Source organism: Sus scrofa, chromosome 3 (assembly GCF_054392235.1).
Source record: "Sus scrofa isolate SSC_HxYL_T2T_F1_AM1 chromosome 3, Sscrofa_HxYL_maternal_Yorkshire_Landrace_v2.0, whole genome shotgun sequence".
Classification (NCBI taxonomy): Eukaryota; Metazoa; Chordata; class Mammalia; order Artiodactyla; family Suidae; genus Sus; species Sus scrofa.
This window is the reverse complement of record NC_139385.1, coordinates 79,894,325-79,914,752: the sequence shown is the minus strand read 5'-3', so window position 1 is coordinate 79,914,752 and position 20,428 is coordinate 79,894,325. Positions and strand designations below refer to the sequence as shown.

Sequence of the window (20,428 nt, the reverse complement as noted above, 5' to 3'; positions counted from 1 at the left end):
GGATTCGGTTGGCTAAGATTTTGTTGAGAATTTTTGCATCTATATTCATCAAAGATATTGGCCGATAGTTTTCTTTTTTGGAATTAGGGTGATGGTGGCGTCATAGAATGTCTTTGGGGTATTCCTTCTTCTTCAAACTTTTGAAAGAGTTTAAGGAGGATGGGCACCAGTTCCTCTTTATATGTTTGGTAGAATTCGCCTGTGAAGCCATCTGGTCCTGGACTTTTATTTGTAGGGAGTGTTTTTATGACATCTTCAATTTCATTTCTAGTGATCGGTCTGTTTGGTTTGTCTGTTTCTTCTTGATTCAGCTTTGGCAGCCTGTAAGATTCTAGAAAATTGTCCATTTCTTCCAGATTGTCAAACTTGTTGGCATGTAGTTGTTCATAGTCACTGCAGATTTTCTATTCAGCTCGCCAGTACTATAGGTACAACTGAAACAGGCTGGTTGCGGTCCCAGGTCTTTTTTTTTTTTTCCAGCTCTTTTTTTTTTTTTTTTTTTTTTTTTTTTTTGGTTTATTTTTGCTTTTATTTCTTTTTTTTTTTTTTTTTTTTTTTTATTAAATTTTATTTTCCCACTGTACAGCAAGGGGGTCAGGTTATCCTTACATGTATACATTACAATTACAGTTTTTCCAGCTCTTTTTTTAAAGTTAAGTTTATATTTTACCTACAAATGCATGAATGCTAAATACTAAAACTTAGTAAGCACAGAGACACAAAGAGGCTGTATCTCTGGGAAGCCCCACCATTGGCCATTTTTTTTTTTCTTTTTGGGGGGAATGGGGTGGGGGTTGGGGGTGCTCACACTATGTGGAAGTCCCAGGGCCGGGGATCAAACCTGAGCTGCAGCAGTGAAAAGACTGAATCCTTAACTGCTAGGCCACTAGGGAATTCTGGCCACCTTTCTATTTGCCGTGCTCATGCTTCTCTTTATATTTCCCATTATATTTTCTTCCCAGGATTTTTGCTCTATGATGCTAAAAGGACTCATAGCCAAGAACTCCCCATGTATTCCACAATACTAATCTTTCCAAATTTGTGGACTTCTGATAGTGTGCTCTCCTTTTTCAAGTAGGAAATTTAAGGAAAGAGCTGTCTCATGCTAATCTCAGTTGTCTATACTATAAGGGAGAGAAATTCTCTAACTAGTTAGTAATACAATATCATGCAAAGGAATTTGGTCTGTAGCATGTCAGCCAAGGGAAAGTAGATAAGTGGAGCCATCTGAGTATTAGTAAGGGAAAGTGGCAAATTGAAGATTTCATGCTCTGAAATCTAATCTTCATACAGATTACTCAGAGCTGAGTGTCAGCAAAATAAATGCATGCCAGTATTTCCCTATCACATATTCTTAGGAATCTAACATGCTTTATTGAACCATCTCCGGTGGGAATTAAGATTGTTCCAATTTTATGCTGTTATAAGCAATGCCATGATGATCAGCCTTGTGCATAAACCATTTTCTATAACTCCAATAATTTCTCTAGGGTAGACGGCTCAAAATAGGATTAATAAATCAAGCAGGTACTAAGATGTCTTTAAAATGAATAAGCAAAATGTGCAGGGGGACCACACAGGTTAGGAACACGGTGTCCAGGATATAAGTCACTCAAAGCATGCTTTCCTCCCAAAGCATACTTGAAGAAAAATGACAATCTTTGAGCAAATTTCTTTAAACCAACTGTTAGCCAATCAAAAATTAAACGGATAACTTTTCTGAGTTTCAATTTTTGTACCCAATAATATTTATTATTCTTAGGAACCTGCCTCTATTTGCTAATAATCAATCATAGTATCAAATTAATTAAGAAACTAGAATTCAGAGTTCCTGTAGTGGCTCAGTGGAAACGAATCTGACTAGTATGCATGAGGACACAGGTTTGATCCCAGGCCTTGCTCAGTGGGTTAAGGATCTGGTGTTGCTGTGGCTGCAGCATAGGCTGGCAGCTGTAGCTCCGATTCGACCCATAGCCTGGGAACTTCCATATGCCGCGGATGCAGCCCTAAAAAGACAAAAAAAAAAAAAAAAAAGTGGCATTTCTGGTGCGTGTTTGGTCTTGAATGCAGTTTTTAGATTATAATAAGAATCATTCTTTTATTTTTTTCCTGTTTACTAACTCTTTTGACTTTTTAAGTTTTACTGATGTATAAATTGATTTACAAGGTTGTGATAATTTCTGCTGTACAACAAAATGACCTAACCATACATATACACATATATACACATATCTATTCTCTTTCAGATTCTTATCCTACATAAATTATCACAGAATATTGGGTAGTGTTCTCTGTGCTACCAATCATTGGTTGGCCAATCATTCCATGTATCTCAGTGCACATATGCCAATACCAAACCCCCAGCTCATCCCCCCCCACCTGTCCCTTTTGGTAACCATAAGTTTGTCAAAGACTGTGAGTCTGTTTCTGTTCTGCAAATAAGTTTAATTTATATCTTTTTTTCTAGATTCACATATAAGTGGTATCATATGATATTGGCATTTCACTGTCTTACTACACTTAGTATGATATTTTCTAGGTCCATCCATGTTGCTGCAAATGGCATCATTTCATTCTTTTTAATGGCTGAGTAGTATTCCAATGTATATATATACCACATCTTCTTTATCCATTCCTCTGTTGATGGACATTTAGGTTGTTAATCATTCTTTTAAAAGTGAGATAGAACAGAATTTTGCATTGCATATATGAAAGGTAGGTATTATTTTTGAAACTTTTTTCTATTTTGTGAATACACACACACACACACACACACACACACACAACAAGATAAATCTTTTTTTCCTTAATATTTCAAAGCCACAAATGTAGGAGAAAGAGATGCAGTATGTTGAGTCCAGACTCTCCAAGAAGTAGACACCAAGATTACAGGATATTTATTGGTAAAAACAATATCAAGGTGCAAGAAGGAGGGAACAAAGGCAGGGTTCAGACTGTAATCTGACACCCAAAAAAGAGAGAGGGCAGGAAGTCAGACTGGACAGAGAGAGCTTCAGATTTACAGAGTACAGGTTTAAGATAGTCTTGCCTAGGTTTATAGGGATGCCAGACAAAACTTGGATTTTGGAGCAGTCCTGTGTTGGGCAAGAATGGTCCAACAAAAAATTATCCCCCCATCTTAGCTGAACATAACTTTGGCATAAAATCAACGCCAAGATTCTGAAATTCAGCTTTGGAAGCTGTCCACAAACTACTTTTTGCAGCACGTTCTCCTGAAGGAAAATTCTTAGGTGTCATATGGAGGTCACAGGGAAATGTCTCCATTATGTTAGATCCTTTTCTGTGGCATTTGTATGTATTAAAGGTAGGATTCTGTGCTCTGAAGAGAGACTCCTTGGTTTCAAATCCCAACTCCAAGTCTAGGACTCAAGTGTGACAAGCCAAGCCCCTAGGGCACAAAGTTTAAGGAAGCCCTTATTCCTGAGAGTGAGTCCTTCCCTAAATATTGTGCTCTGAGGCCTCACCTTAGTCCCAGCGTTGCCCACATACATCATTCACTAGCTATATGACCTTAAACCAGTTACTTACCTTCTGTTTCCTCATCTGAGAATAAAGCATTCTACTCACAGGACCATCATGAATATTAAGTGAGTTAATGAATACGAACACTTTGGACCATGATTGCAGTAATTCATTGACTACTCATATTATCCTCAACATTACATTTACATTTTCTAGATATTTATAAAATATAAATTTGGGGGGTTAATTTTTAATTTTTTTCTTTTATTTTTTAATTAAAGTATAGTTGATTTACAATGTTGTGTTACTTTCAGGTGTGTAGCAAAGTGATTCATTTATATATACATATACATGTATATAATTTTTTTAAGATTCTTTTCCTTTAGAGGTTATCACACAATATTACGTATAGTTCCCTGTGCTATGCAATTGGTCTTTGTTGGTTTTGTTGTTATGTATATAGTACTGTGTATATGTTAATCCCAAACTCTTAATTTCTCCCTCCCCCCCGTTTTCCACTTTGGTAGCCATGTTTTGTTTTGTTTTTTTCCCTATGTCTATGGGTCTATTCCCCTTTCGTTTTTAAGTTTATTATGTATCTTTTTTTTTCTTTCTACGGCCGCACCTACAGCATGTGAAAGTTCCCAGGCTAGGGGTCGAATCGGAGCTATAGCTGCCAGCCTAAACCACAGCCACAGCAATGCCAGATCCAAGCCTCTTCTGCGAACTACACCACAGCTCATGGCAAGGCCAGATCCTTAACCCACTGAGCGAGGCCAGGGATCGAATCTGCATCCTCATGGATACTAGTCAAATTCATTTCCACTGCACCACAAAGGGAACTCCTCTCTTTTTTTAAGATTTCCACATATCTGATATTATACGATATTTTTGTCTATCTGTCTTACTTCACTTAATATAATAATCTCTAGGCATTCCCATTGTGGTGCTGTAAGTTAAGAATCCAACTGCATCAACTTGGGTCTCCACAGAAGCACAGGTTTGATCTTCAGCCTCGGGAAGTGGGTTAAATGATCCAGCATTGGAGTTCCTATATGGCTCAGTGGAAAGGAATCCGACTAGGAACCATGAGGTTGCAGGTTCGATCCCCGGCCTCACTCATCAGGTTAAGGATCCAGTGTTGCAATGAGCTGCGGTGTAGGTTGCAGACGCGGCTTGGATCTGGTGTTGCTGTGGCTGTGGTGTAGGCTGGCAGCTATAGCTTCAATTAGACCCCTAGCCTGGGAACCTCTATTTGACGCAGGTGTGGCCCTAAAAATAAATAAATAAATAAATGGATCCAGCATTGCTGCAAATGCAGCATAAGTTGAAGCTGCACCTCAGATTCAATTTCTAGACTGGGAATTTCCAACAGCATTGGGTATGGCCATAAAATAATAATAATAATTTTTAAAAATAACCTCTAGGTGCATCCATGTTGCTGCAAATGGCACTATTTCATTCTTTTTATGGCTGAGTAATATTCCATATGATCATTTCAAGATGTGGAAAAAATATTTTGATAAAATTCAACATCCAATTATTATTATTAAAAAAGAAACCTCTCCAGAAGCAGACATAAAGGGAACTTATCTTAACATAATAGATGCCATATATGACGGACCAACAGCTCACATCAAACTCAATGGTCAAAAGCTGAAAGCATTTCCTCTAAGATCAGGAAAAAGATAGATAAGGATGTCCACTCTTGCCACTTTTATTCAACATAGTTCTGGAAGTCCTAGCTACAGCAATCAGAAATGAAAAAGAAATTAAAAGAATCCAAATTGAAAAAGAAGTAAAACTATCATTGTTTGCAAATGACATGATACTATACCTAAAAATTCTAAAGATGCTATCAGAAAGCTATTAGAACTCACCAATGAACTTGGCAAAATTTCAGTTTAAAAAATTAATACATAAAAATCTGTTGCATTTCTATATAGTAAGAGAAATTAAAGAAACAATCACAATTACTATTGCATCAAAAAGAAAAAAAAAAAACACCTAGGAGTAAATCTACCTAAAGAGGCAAAAGACCTGTACTCTGAAAACTATAAGATGCTGATGAAAGAAATAAAAGATGATACAAACAGATGGAAAGATATACTGGGTCACTGAATTGGAAGAATCAGTATTGTCAAAATGGCTATACCACTAAAGGTAATCTACAGATTCAATGCAATCTCTATCAAATTAACAATAGCTTTTTTTCTTTGCAGAATAAGAACAAAAAAAAATGTGTTTGGAAACACAAAAACCTAGACTATCCAAAGCAAATCTTGTGAAAGAAAAATAGAGCTAGAGAAGTCAGGGTTCCTGACTTCAGCCTATACTGCAAAGCTATAGTCACCAAAATAGTATGGTTTTGATTACAGTAATAGAGATAATGGAACAGGATAGAAAGCCCAGAAATATACCCACACATCTATACCCAGTTAATCTATTACAAAGGAGCCAAGAATATACGATGGAAAAAAAGACAGTCTCTTCAATTAGTGGTGCTTGGAAAACTAGACAGCTACATGTAAAAGAATGAAATCAGAACATTCTATAAAACCATACACAAAAATAAACTCAAAATGGATTAAAGACCTAAATGTAAGATTGGATACTAAAAAACTCTTAGTGGAAAAAATAGGCATAATGCTCTTTGACATAAATCACAGTAGTATATTTTTGGATCCATCCCTTAAAGTACTGGAAACAAAAATAAGAATAAACAAATGAGACCTAATTAAACTTAAAAGCTTTTGCACAGCAGAGGAAACCATAAGCAAAACAAAAAGACAACCCACAGAATGAGAGAAAATATTTGCAAATGAAATGGCAAACAAGGGATTAATCTCCAAAATATCCAAATAGCTCATACAGCTCAATATAAAAACAACAACAACAACAAACAGCCCAAAGATGGTCAGAAGATCTAAATAGACATCTCCCCAAGAAGATACATAGATGACCAAAAAGCACATAAGAGGATGCTTAACTTTTCTAATTATTAGAGAAATGAAAATAAAAACTACAATGAGGTATCATCTCACGGCAGTCAAAAAGGCCATCATAAAAAAAATCTACAAATAATAAATAATGGAGAGATTGTATTTATTGTATAATAAATACCCTGTTGGTAGACAACAGTATAGAGATTCCTTAAAAAACCAAAAATTGAACTACCGTAGGATCCTGCAAAGCCACTCCTGGGCATATATCTGGAGAAAACCATAATTCAAAAAGATACATGCACCCTAATGTTCATTGAAGCACTATTTACAATAGCCAAAACATAGAAGCAACCTACATGTCCTTTGACAGATGAATGGATAAAGAAGATGTGGTAATCTATTCATCTGCTGATGGACATTTAGATTTTTCCATGTCTTGACCAAAATAATGCCATTTGCAGCAACATGGATACAACTAGAGATTCTCAAATTAAGTGAAGTCAGAAAAAGAATGACAAATATGATATGATGTTACTTATATGTGGAATCTAAAACATGGCACAAATGAACCTATCTACAAAACAGGAACAGACTCATTGGCATAGAGAACAGACTTGTGGTTGCCAAGGGAGAGAGGGGAGGAAGTGGGATGGATGGGGAGTTTGGGGTTGGTAGATGCAAACTATTACATTTAGAATAGATAAGCAGGAGTTCCCGTTGTGGCTCAGTGGTTAACAAATCTGACTAGGAACCATGAGGTTTCAGGTTCGATCCCTGTCCTTGCTCAGTGGGTGGAGGATCCAGCATTGCCATGAGCTGTGGTACAGGTTGCAGAGTTGGCTTGGTTCTGGCATTGCTGTGGCTCTGGCATAGGCCGGTGGCTACGGCTCCGATTAGACCCCTAGCCTGGGAACTTCCATGTGCCATGAGAGCGGCCCTAGAAAAGGCAAAAAAACAAAAAACAAACAAAAATGGATAAGCAATGAGGTCATACTCTACAACACAGGAAATATATCCAACCTCTGTGTGTGTATATATATATAATATATGTACATATAGGAATGAGTGGGTCATTACACTGTACATCAGAAATTGAGACAACACTGTATCAACGATACTCTAATAAAAATAAAATTAAAAAAATAAAAATTAAAAAGGAGTGAATTATATACAACGGAATATTACATCTATATTTAAAATTCAGATTTTCAGGCCCCATCTCCCTAGCTTAAACAATTTAGACTCAGAAGTTCTAGAGTGGGGTGGAAAAGTGTCTTTGTTACATGCTCTCTAACTTATCCTCACATGCACCCAGCTCTAAGAACGATGGACCAATCAATCCTTTCTTGCTACTGAGCCGCTTGGGTCTCATATATCTCAATATTGCTCCAAGTACCACAGCTTGGGCAATAAAATCAAACTTTTGTGCTTTCAGCCCAAAGAAATCTGTGGGGGAAGAGCCCAAGAGATTCAGGGTCCAATCTCATTGACCATGACCTTGACCAGGTCAAAGTCACTTCATCTCTAGTCATTAGATGTAGAGGGCCTGCTTCTCAATCAGCACAGACAAGTTCTGCATTAGTGTAGTCCCATTGAACTGAACGAACTTTTCTTCCTTTTCAGTTTTTACCCTCCCCATCTCTGACTCCACTTTGCTTTCTACACCCTCCATGAGAATGCAATCACTTGGCTATTCATGGTGCTCTGAATCTCAGCAAGGAGAGGTTTTGTAAGCAGCACCTTCCTTTCATATGTAGAACTGCTTTAGGTTCATGGTTGTGAATGCCTCCAAGCCTACTGGCATTGAGCCCACCACAGTTCTCTTGCCCACAAGCTTTGAAGTCTGTCATCCTCGGGACACATCCATAAAAAGTGCACAGGTGGGATTTCAATTGGAGCTTGTGGGGACAATTGCTTCTGATTGAGATGTAATTCCATCCACATCAGAAATCAGCGGCAGCACAATCGACAAATTTGTATTAAATGACAGCATCACTTTACGGTTCTTACGTTCTGAAGGGATCAGTTTCATATGGAAAACACAAGCCAGAAACCTTGAGAAATTGATGTGTTCTGCCTGAATCTCAAAGAGAGGCTTAATTCTGAATAAATGCCACTGGTTCAAGCATCATCTGAGGAAGAAGTCTGTGGGACAGGGAACACATCTCAACCAGGCCATCAATTCAATCTGTAAGCTTGCATTCATTGCATATCATAAAGCACTCCGAATGCATGGCCGTGCCAATCATCCTTGTGGGGTGGTTTTGGTCCTGGCCAGCAATGATGGGCTGATAATTCATTACTCCCTCCTGACATCTTATTTAAGAGGAAAGAGTGGGCAATATTAGGTGAGATGATTCTGAAGTAAGAACCAAATGCCAGATATTCTTTATTTCTATAAACCTCCATGTGTTATTGACCTGGATCAGAAGAGGCACATGTTTGTGGGTAGGTTGCTGGTTTCTCAAGGCTTGGTGATTAAGTAGCTGGTCACTGGTTGTGATAAGCATGCTGATTGCAAATGATTTGACTTAATGGGGTATATAGGATCAATAATGTGTCTCATTTAATGTCTACCATTTAAGTTACTAGCAATCAAAATAGGGATTATTATTCTAGGGGCTAGAATATTTGGTGATGTATTGGGACAATTATCAGAATTAGAATTAAGATTAGCAGTAATATACCATGTAACTTGTCAGTGGTAGGTTTTAGGATTGTGTAGGTGAATAGGGAATACCATTCTGGTCTGTTGTGAAGTGCAGTGTTGAGCATTAGGTGGAGTATAATTGCTGAGGTCTCCTAAAAGATCAGGTGAAAATAGTACCAAAGTAGATAGTATTAGAATTAGCAATAAGAGCCCAAAGATATATTGATTGTGTAATATGAGCGAAAAGGGCTTTTGTTAAATGAGATTTCTAATGGGTTATTAGAGGACACATGTCCTAAGAGAATTCTTCTTTTTCCAGGGCCTGATTCAAGCGAGCTGATTAAGTCTTAAGGCTGGTCTTCAGCCTTCACTGAGCATTAGAACCACCTGGGGTGGGAGAGACGTAAATAACAACACGGATACTCAGCCCTCACCCCAGATCAATTAAAATATTATTCTAGAGAGGGATCATAGATTTTTTCTTTTTCCCCAAGTATAGGGTAACTATCCTGGTATGTCTGAGACTGAGGGATTTCAGCACTAAAACTAAAATAGTCCTGGGCCAACCTTAGTCACCCTTGGTAAAGTTGAGATTTCTTTTTAGATCACTGTCTAAAGGTTCTCATTATCTTTCCCACTTTATCCAATATTTCTCACTAATGAGTTTCAGAACTCCGAGGGATGCAGATAAGAACCTGGAAATTTTCGATGCAAAGCATAACTGTGAACAAGGAATTAGAAGATTCGGTAGGAGTTCCCATCATGGTGCAGTGGAAACGACTAGGAACCATGAGGTTGTGGGTTTGATCCCTGGCCTCGCTTAGTGGGTAAAGGATTCAGCGTTGCCGTGAGCTGTGGTATAGGTCACAGTAACCCTGCGGCTCGGATCCTGCGTTACTGTGGCTCTGGCATAGGCCAGCAGCTACAGCTCTGATTGGACCCCTGGCCTGGGAACCTCCATATGCCATGGGTGCAGCCCTAAAAAGACAAAAAAAAAAAAAAAAAAAAGAAGAAGAAGAAGATGCGGTAGACCTGGCCTAAGGAATCAGAACAAAAGGAAGTGAACCTACACTGACAAGAGAGAGAACAATGGCAAAATATTTGAGATTGCATGTAATGTGGGAGGAAAGGATTTTTTCTTTTCTTTTCTTTTTTTTTTTTTTACAGCCACACCTGTGGCCAGGGGTCAAATTGGAGCTGCAACTGCAGGCCTACGCCATAGCTAGATCCAAGCCTGCACCACCAGATCCAGCAGATCCAAGCCTGCAACCTACACCACAGCTTATGGCAATGCCAGATCCTTAACCCATTGAGTGAGGTCCTTAACCAGCTGAGCCACAACAGGAACTCCAGGATTTTTTAAATAACACATTCTCCTTATTCCTATTTTTTCTTATTAATTTTTTATTATGAGATTAGAGGCTTTCTTTGCAGATGGGGTCCATTGGGCCCCCATGGTGTTCCTCCACTTGGAGAGTTTCATTCAGGTGTCTGTCCTCATATGTTCTGTATGAGACAGCCACTGGGAATGTCAGTTTGTGCTTATGTTGGAGCCAGTACTGTCCACATCTGCACTCCAAAAATGTCTAAATGTGGATCACTTTGGTCTTCCTTAGAGTCAAGTTTGATTGCTTGGAATTTATTGCACTCCAATGTGCAACATGAAAACTTTGATGTGATAACAAAGTATAGCCACATAAGGCAAGTTTATAGAAAGTGCACGTGCACCTGGTCCAGGTGAAGGTGAAAGACTACATACATAAATCTAGAGGTAACGCTCCTACAGTTTATAGCTCACACATGCCTAGGAGATCCATCCTTTAGAGTAGAGCCTTTGCGCAGGTTTATTTGCTGTGGCACATGACTGTGGCCTGGATACACTACTTAATATTTGTATTTCCTGGGCATTGAAAAAGGAATCTCCTTGGTACAGAGATATTAGAATCTCTTGAATCCACCAGTGACTTTCCCGGGGCTCATGAGCAGATTCTGCATGCCACAAAATGCCAAAATTACACCCGTACGTCTGAACAATTCCGAATCAGCAAAGATTGCATTTGTAGACACCCTTCTTGTTTTTCCTAAAAATGCCCTCTCCGATTATTAAAGAATATGAGTTGTGCGAGTCATGTGAAAGGGTAAAACTGGAAGCAATTATGCAATGGGGAAGGAGGTTATTTCTTTTCAAACTGTTGTATGAATTTTCTTTGACCTGAACTTAAGATATCACAAGGTCTGTTCATAAGTATAAGGCTAGATAATACTTTCAAGTATTCTGTGAATATAACTTTCTAGTATTCTCTGTCCTCCAACTTCACTTTCTATGTCTGAAAGCCCACACACCGATGAGAGAAGGAGCCCTGGAAACACTGAAGAAAATGACAAATGATAGTTTTTAAGTTTATGTCATATTCCGGACTCTCTTCTTACTTCCCTCTGCATTAGTGCATTTGACCTTCATAATAGTCTTTAAAAAAAATATGTTATGACCTTTATTTTTATCGAAGGAAGATGAAGAGAAAAAATGCCCAGAGGTACACAGCCAAGAAGTTAGAGACCCATGCAGCTCCTCCGTTTGATCTCTCTATTGGCTTTTGCTAGACTCCAGGCTCTACCTGGTAGTAGAGCATGAGGAAAGTGAAGGAAGGCAGGTCGACTGATATGATAAACATTTGAATTAATGAGATTGGAGGGCTGAGAGACAGAGAGCGAGAGAGAGAAGCCCTAACTAGTACCAGTTAAAATATTGTGGGGCAGCACTGGAGGGCAAGAGAAGGGTTTGTTGAAGCACCAGTCTGCACACTTGGGTGATTATTATTTTTTTTAATAGCGGCCTATATGTTGGAACAAAAAGATAAACCAGTACACAATGAGATGGCGTGCATATACCTCAAAGAAAGTGGGGCTTTTACACAAGAGTAGTTTTAAAGAAGCAGTGAAGGGCTTGGAGAATGCAGACCTTGCTAGGTTCTATGCTTTATGCAACTTCGGGGAATAGGCAGCATCCAGCTCAGAGGGTTGCTGGAATACGTGACACCCTAGGGAGAAGTCAAGTTTTTCTTTCAACAAAAGTGGATAAAATTCTCAGGAAATAGTTGGATAATAGAAGATAATTGGTTTTTTTTTTTTTTTTTACCTTATAATGAGGCTTCCATAAGGCATACTAAGAAAGATTGGACGTGAGAGGGAACAGAAAGCAAGGAATATGTAAGATTGAGAGGCAAGACAGGAAGGGCTTGCATTACAGGCATTAGAGGTATTTGGAGAGTGGGAAGGATACGTGACCACCATACCCCCCAATGCCTCTGGAACTTGGGTTTGTCCTGCCTAGTTTAGGTTGAGTCTCCACCATGCCGCATTTGGTCCTCAGATGCTCAGATAGTAGCTAGCTAGAGCCTTATTTCCAATGCATGGACTTTCCAAGAATTACATGAAGGACTGAAGGAAGAATGAGACAGGGAAACTGTAGGGGGTAGAGAACACCCTATTAAAACGATATTTTGATGCTGCCTACCCGCATGCCTTAAGTTCCAAAGAATGTATAATATATGAAAACAGGGAATTCTCTGATGGCCTAGTGGACTAAGGCTTCTGCATTTTCACTGCTGTGGCTCAGATTGCTGCTGTGGTACAGGTTCCATCCCTGGTCCGGGAACTTCCACATGTTACAGGTGTGGCAAAAAAGAAAAAAGACCAAAAAAAGAGAGAACCTGAAATAAACATTGCAACTTTAATTAAAAGAAAAAAAAAAAAAAGGAGGTGGAGCAAGATGGCAGAGAAGGAAGACAAGGTGCTCACCTTCTCCCAAAAGCACAGAAAATCAAAAGAAAAAAGAAAAAGTTGGAGTTCCTGTTGTGGTGCAGTGGAAATCCAACTAGGAACCATAAGGTTTCGAGTTTGATCCCTGGCCTCGTTCAGGGGGTTAAGGATCTGGTGTTGCCGTGAGCTGTGGTATAGTTCACAGATACAGCTTGGATCTGGCGTTGCTGTGGCTGTAGAGTAGGCCAGTGGCAACAGCTCTGATTAGACCCCTAGCCTGGGAACCTCCATATGCCGTGGGTGCAGCCCTAAAAAGACAAAAGACAAAACAAAAGAGCAAAAAAAAAAATCTATATGTAGAATGATTGGGACAGGACATCTACTGAATGCTGGCAGAAGACTTTAAGCCTCCAAAAAGGTCAAGAAACCCTCCACATAACTGGGTAGAACAAAAGGAAAAAAGAGAGAGAGCAGGGGAAAAAAAAGGAATCAGGACTGCTCCAGCCATCTGAGAGGAAGCTGTGAAAGAGGAAAGGAACCTGCACCCTGGGAAGCCACCTAACCATCAGCCAGGATGGAGGGGAACCTCAAAGCCTCAGAGAAAAGAGGAAGAGGGCAAAGGAGAAAGAGAGATGCACAGACAATTGGTACCACCATCCCCAGATACCACAGACTGAGATGCTTAGGTGGGAGCTGGGCACTGAGACAAGCTTCAGAGGTCAGTTCCTGGGAGAGGACTAGGGTTGGCTGTGTGGAGACAGCCTGAGGGGCTAGGAAGCAGTGGGCCATGGGCTTGGAAGCAGAGTGCCACAGATGAGAGAGAGCGGGAGGAGGCTTGGGCCCTCAGGAGAAGCAAGGCACCATTGTTGGGAAGGGCAGGAGAAGGAGGGGCTGGACCTCCATAGGAATGTCTTTCTCTTTGCACTCAAAGGCTCTCAGGTGGTGGGGTGCCTCCTGCGTGGGCTATGAGAAAGGGGGCAAAATGCTGCAGACATCTTGGACTTCTGAGGTGGGCATGGCCCCCCATTACTAGGGGTCTATGAACAGGTACCACCTCTAGCCGCAGCTACCTCTGGGGTCACTGTGTAGGAGAGCACTGGAACCAAGCACCACCCATTGCTCTGACTCCCCCAGGGAAAATACATGCTCTGCAGTTGCCATTGCCAGAGTCCCTCGGTGCCACCTACACCTCCCTGAGGGTCACTGCCACTTCCCACAGCCTCGCAACCAGGAGCAGCCTAAACCACCTCCCTGCAGATCCTTGCCACTGCCCACTGGCCAGCCCATTGCCTCCATCTTCCTGGAAGCAAGCACAGGCCTTACACCAGCACCCCCTTATCAGGGGGATAACAGCCTTAACACACTGAGGAAAGAGAGAGCAAGCATCCAAACCAAAGCAGAACTACACAACAACAAAATATAGTAAGCCCTCACAAACTACCCAGAGGCTCTCTAACATACAAATACCCCTCCAAGACTGCAGTAATCGTTTTCCCTAAACTCACAGAATAAGAGAAATATAAGCAAAATGAAGCAGCTCAGGAACCATTTCCAGTTAAAAGACCAAGAGAATTCCCTTGTAGGAACAAACAATGAAACAGACCTCTGCAGTCTAACAGAAACTGACTTCAAAAAGGAGATGGTGAAAATACAAAAGGAATTAAGAGTGTCTATGAACGGTAATGCAGATTACTTTAATAGGAACTAGAGGAGTTCCCGTTGTGGCTCAGTGGTTAAGGAACCCAACTAGTATCCATGAGGACAGGGGTTCTATCCCTGACCTTGCTCAGTGGCAGAGGCAATTGTAGCCATTACCTTGTAATAACGTTTAACAGAGTATAATCAGTAAAAATACTGATGCTGTAGACCTGAAAATAATATAACAATCTAAATCAAATATACTTCAATTAAAAAAAAAAATAGAGGCAGGGACCAAGATAGATGATGTTAAACTAAAGCCCAGGGGAATGAGATAGTTCCTGTACTTGTCGCCAAGGGACAAAAACCACAAGGGTAGGGACCCAGGCTCAGAGATGTTAATTTATCAAGATTTGGGGCAGTTTGTTACTGGCCAATGAGGTCCCTCAAAAAGGTATAATCAAGCCAGCCATTGAGAGTTTCAAGCAAACTATTGCTGCCTCGGGAACCAGCTATTTGTGATTATTCAGTTCTCGAGACAGCCCTACAAGGCCCTAATCACAGAAAGTAGGTTGCCAAAGTAATAGAGGCTCCAGCAGAGGAAGTCTGCCAACCATCCTCTGAAGCATGACGACAAAGCCAAGGATTGGGGGCAATCCAGTAGGGAGGCCCTGGAGCATCCAGACAGGCTGCCTAAGGTACCCACTGCATGGCAAGAGAAGAGATCTTACAGATAGACAACTCATTTTTCCTGTCTAGGAGGCTGGAGGGGGCTGCTTCCTCCTCTGCATACTAAATGTGGCTCAGCCTTGTCTCTCTTCCTTCCATACCATCTTCCTCTCTCCGTAGGAGGCCACCGTATTATTTCTATCCTCAAGTAAGTCTTCTATTCCTCCATCTGCTTAACAAACACTAAGCTATACTGTAACCATAACATAAACATACAGGAAATGAAAAGCCCCTAGGGGCCATCTCTCCATTCTCTATTTCCAACAACTCTCCAGTTATTTGAAAGGCCTGACAAAAGACCAAACTCACCTATATAAAAAGGCTGCTGTTTAAGGTCAGTATAATCACAGAGATGGACATGAAACAAAAGAGATCTTAGGTAATATTTATTTTTTATCCCAATCTAAAATTTGGGCTTTATTGCTCACCTCCCATTCCCATTTTTTTCTTAGAAATCCAAATTCATTTTTTTTAACAAAATGTTTAAAATCATGATTATCTAGTCATAACAAAGGGGGGGGAACACAGCTTTTATTCTTGTGCAGCATTTTTGAATGTGCATGTTAATATGTTCTTTATATTTAAAATAAAACTCTTCATCCTTTGAGGTTATTGCCATTTTCCGAGTTCACTGACACATCTCCTATAATACAATGTTCATTTTCATGAGTGAAGTGGGAACTGTAATAAAAAATAGGATTTGAATCCCTGAGGTGCCAGTTAAAATGGACGAGGTTGCCACTGCAACACAAGAGTTTTAAAAATCAGCCTTAAATAATAAGCACGGATCATGCTATCTGGATCAAAAATCACCTCCATAGCATGGAGTCATCTAGAACATTGCATTTACTGTGTTAGGTTAACCCTGCTCTTCCTAGCCCTCAGGCTATAATAATGTTTCCTTTTGCAAAGAAGTAACACATCGCAATGAAGTCTGAAAAAACGCCGGAGAGCCTCAGAAATCAAGAGAAACCACAATTCCATTTCTCGCATCTCCATCCACAGTGTTGGAGCGGAGCGGGTTTTCAGCACCTGGAAAGGTTGATGAACCAACTTGGTTTTTCTACGTCTCCATAAATTGAGTCTAAAAGGGTGAAATCAATCCTTCTGGCTAGAAAATGGGGGTGTCCCGCTCCTCTCTGCGGCCCTAGCAATAGCAGAACCGCGTTGGGCTTTTTGTGGCCACCCTCCCTGGGGGGACCCTTTGTCTCCCAGGAGGCTAACAGCGGTGCGGGGGTCCTGACCCAGCCCCTAGTAGTAACGGTTCAGGCTTCTGGTGCCGGGAACTTCCGGCTGGCCATTCATCCAAATTTCCCTGATGATGCGTTCCCGCTCCTCCAGCCTCTGAGCGCGCTCCAGCTCTTCCGCTGAGGTGAACACGTTCTTGTTCAAAGTCCTCTCGAAGCGGCGATGTCTCCGGATCGAGATGTCGGAGGCGGCGTCCGAGCTGCCATCCTCACTGTCGCTGCTGTTGCTGCTGCTTTCTCGGTCCTGCAGGAACTTCTTCTGGGGAGGCTGCCGGCAGTCTGTGTGGCAAGAGATCCTCATCACCAAGGCAGCCAGGGTGAGGACCAGCCCGATGCACACGCCAGAGACAAAGTACAAAGCTGCTCGCTCGGGATTTTCTGGAAGAGGAGGAGGAGGAAGAAGAGAACCTTTGAAAGGTGACAACTATATATGCAGAGAGCAAATGTGATTCCAGTACAGAAGCAAACCTCTCACCAGATCCCAAAGCTCTGATGGTTACAAATATTGCCTTCCCATGGGACAAATCACAGAATGTATTCAAAATATAGTTTCCAAGAAATGGTAAATGTGGGTAGTGTATGGAATTCTTTTTCTACTCTTAGAATTTTAACTTTTAAATGACTTCAAAATGAAAAGTTAAAAAAAAAAAAAGAAAAAATATGATGGTGTTCCCGTTGTGGCTCAGCAGGTTAAGAACACAACTCACAACCATGAGGATGCAGGTTTGATCCCTGGCCACGTTCAGTGGCTTAAGGATCCGGAGTTGCTGCAAGCTGTAGCGTAGGTTGCAGTGGCACCTTGGATCTGGTGCAGCTGTGGCTGTGACAGGCTGGTAGCTGCAGCTCTGATTCCACCCTCAGCTTGGAAACTTCCATATACCACAGGTGCAGCCCTAAAAAGAAAAAGAAAAAATATGTTATTTAGGATCTACTAGAAGCAAGTAACTGGGCTTAGATGCAGTTTGCTTCTACTAGAAAATTCTTTGCTTCTGAATTTTTTCCTGCAACCCCTTGAATTACCATTTTTTTTTCCCTTAGGGCCACACCCACAGCATATGGAGGTGTGGCTCTCTCTTTTCTCACTTGCTTGCTCTGATATAATCAGTTCCTGTGCTGTGAGCCATACTACAGAGAAGCCGCATGGCAAGGAACTAAAAGTGTCCTCTGGTTAACAGCCTTCGAAGAACTGGGTTGTACTGAGAGCCATGTAAGTGAGCTTGGAAGTTTGAAGTGTATGAATATTTTCCATATTTTAAATTTTCTTTTGTTTGTTTGTATTTTTAAGTATTCTATACTTCATTGATATTACTTCAGTAGGGAGGGGGGAGGAAGTGGTATGGATGGGGAGTTTGGGGTTAGTAGATGGCAAACTTGCATTTGGAGTGGATAAGCAATGAGGGCCTGCTCTATACCACAGGGAACTATAATCACTTGTCATGGAAGGACAATGGAAGATAATGTGATTAAAAGAATGTGTAGATATAGATATATGTATGTATGACTGGGTCACTTTGCTGCACAGCAAAAATTGACAGAACATTGTAAGTCAACTACAATTTAAAAAAATTTTAAAGTAAAAATAAAAAAATAAAGGGATATTACTTTTGCATGGGGTGGGGGGGCTCACCCACCTGTTTATTTGGTAATAGACCTTGCTTTAGGCTTCAGAATCAGCAAAGCCAGCAAACCTGCCCAGCACCTCCCAGCCAGGAGTGGGAAAACCTGGCCAGGCTGACTTGGGCAAATACTCACAGAGGAGAGAGAATTTGTAAAAGTCCAGCCCCCTGGAGGTGATTAGAACACACCACAGAAGGGGAAACACACACACACACACACACACACACACACACACACACACACACACACGAGTTAGGATGTAGAGAAGAAGGAAAGAGGAACTTCTTCCACTCTGCCGCTCCCCATAAGTTGACACAATAAGGGACTGAACTATCCCATAGTGACCTCTCCTCTGGCCAAACGGAGGGGTGTATGTGAATGCCTAGCTACTCCAACTGGGCTGGGTGCTGCAAGAGAAAACTATTTCTCTCCAGCAATACTCAGCATACTAGAAGCAGGACTTCCATGATTGGGAACCAGGAGATTAGGAAAGGCTGATATGAATATCGAAAGGCAGTTCCTATTGTGGCTCAGTGGTAACGAACCCGACCTAGTATCCATGAGGATGGGGGTTGAATCCCTGGCTCAGTAAGTGCGTTAAGGATCCGGTGTTGCTGTGAGCTGTGGTGTAGGTCGCAGGCGTGACTTGGATCCCCCGTTGCTGTGGCTGTGGCATAGGCCAGCAGCTGCAGCTCCAATTCAACTCCTAGCCTGGGGACTTCCATATGCTGCATATGCAGCCATAAAAAAATAAATCAATAATTTTTTTAAGAGAATATCAAAAGGCATTATAGTGACAAGGTTCCTCCTTTCTGTGCTCAAGGCTTTGGCAGGAAGCCCACTCAAGAGTTTCTGGGAGAACCTTGGGCGAGGATCTCTCCATCAGCTGGTAGGCATTCCCAATGCCCCAAGTGCTAAACTCACACCTCCCCTCATTTGCAGTGGTTTATTGCGTGCACTCAGAAGTTGGCAGCATGTGTGAGTAGGGTAAAAGAGTGCTATCAGAAAAACAGACCAGAATCTGTGGGCAAGAGAGAAAACACAAACCTCAGCGAGTGCTACCAAGAGGTTTCCAGCAGCCAGCCAGGTGAGTTTTAAGAACCCGAGAAGACATAAAAGTTTAAGAACTCTGCCACAAGAGGGCGCAACAGTTCAGAGCAAGTACGTAAATATACGGTCAAAGAGAATCCCAGACAGAATAGGATCAACAAACAGTACACCCTATCTGAGGCAGCCAGAAAAGATTTGAGGAGGTACCTGAAACACAAGAGTAAGAGTCAAAAAAAAAAAAACACGTCACCACCAAAATATAATAATCCTTCAATAACTGTGCTTAAAAGCATAAAATTTTATAATCTGGCTGATAAAGATTTCAAAATAGCTGTTTTGAGGATTCAAAACAGAATCTACAGATTCTACAAGAACCTACAAAGCAGAATCTACAGAGCTACAAGAAACACAGGAGACAATTCAATGAAATCGGGGGGAATATGTATGTACAAAATTAGAAATTTAGCAAAAAGTTAGACGCCATTAAAAAAAAAAAAAAGAAAAGAAACAAACAAACAGAAATTCTGGAGCCAAAGAATTCAACGTGTGAACTGAAGACTGGCATTTGTCATCACCTTCTACATGGATTAAATCACGAGCCACTCAGCTGCCAAACCACAGCACCTCCCCAGCAGAGCTCAGGATGGAAATCAGGAGTGAGGCACTCTGGGCTCTGGGAAAACTGGAAGAACAGGTCTTCAGAGAGTTAGACTATGTTTAAGGAGAAGATTTTATGTTCCCAATTCTTGCATCTCCTCATATCGAGACAAACACTAAAATCCTTCATGGTGATGTCTGCTCCTTGTGACTGGTAGGGAGGCGGAATACTAATTCAGGTAGTCAGTGTAGGAACATGGGCTTCGATATAGTCCCTGATTAATGTCCATGGTTTAAGATTTGTAAAAACAAATCTAGACAAACAGGCCTTACTTGTTGGAAGATTAACTATTGAGAGTACATTTGTTTTACGTCAAGGTGGGCATTAACCCCTGACCTATACATTTGACTGTTAGCAAAAGAATGTAAAGAGTGGCGACTCTAAGTCTAGGGGAACGAAGAGCAAAAGGACCATAAAACCTATAGCTCATCCCCTTAACTCGAAAGTCCCTAGGGGATGAGGCCCAATTTAGGGGCTGGGCAAGGCCGATAGGGAGAAGGACTGGTAGCAGGACCCCACTTTGGTACTCCTATCTTTAAGAGAGAAAAACCTCCTTAGAAAATTAGGGAAGGTGGACTCTTCCTTCCCCTCCTAGTGTCTGTGCTGGGAGCTATTTGCTTTCCTGTAATAAAGACTTTTACATGCTTGCCAC

The 20,428-nt window shown here is 41.1% G+C and overlaps 1 protein-coding gene across 8 annotated transcripts in view; it reads right to left on the bottom strand.

Annotated features, from left to right (window-relative positions):
* Positions 1–15,573: 15,573 nt before the first annotated feature.
* EVA1A (eva-1 homolog A, regulator of programmed cell death) overlaps positions 15,574–20,428 on the bottom strand; it is a 49,717-nt gene continuing 44,862 nt past the window's right edge. For all 8 annotated transcript variants that reach the window (XM_085018835.1, XM_085018834.1, XM_085018839.1 and 5 more), the window contains one exon: positions 15,574–16,829. In XM_085018835.1, coding sequence (XP_084874961.1) covers positions 16,456–16,829 — 374 coding nt within the window. In that variant the 3' untranslated portion in view covers positions 15,574–16,455. The remainder of the gene's footprint in view (positions 16,830–20,428) is intronic.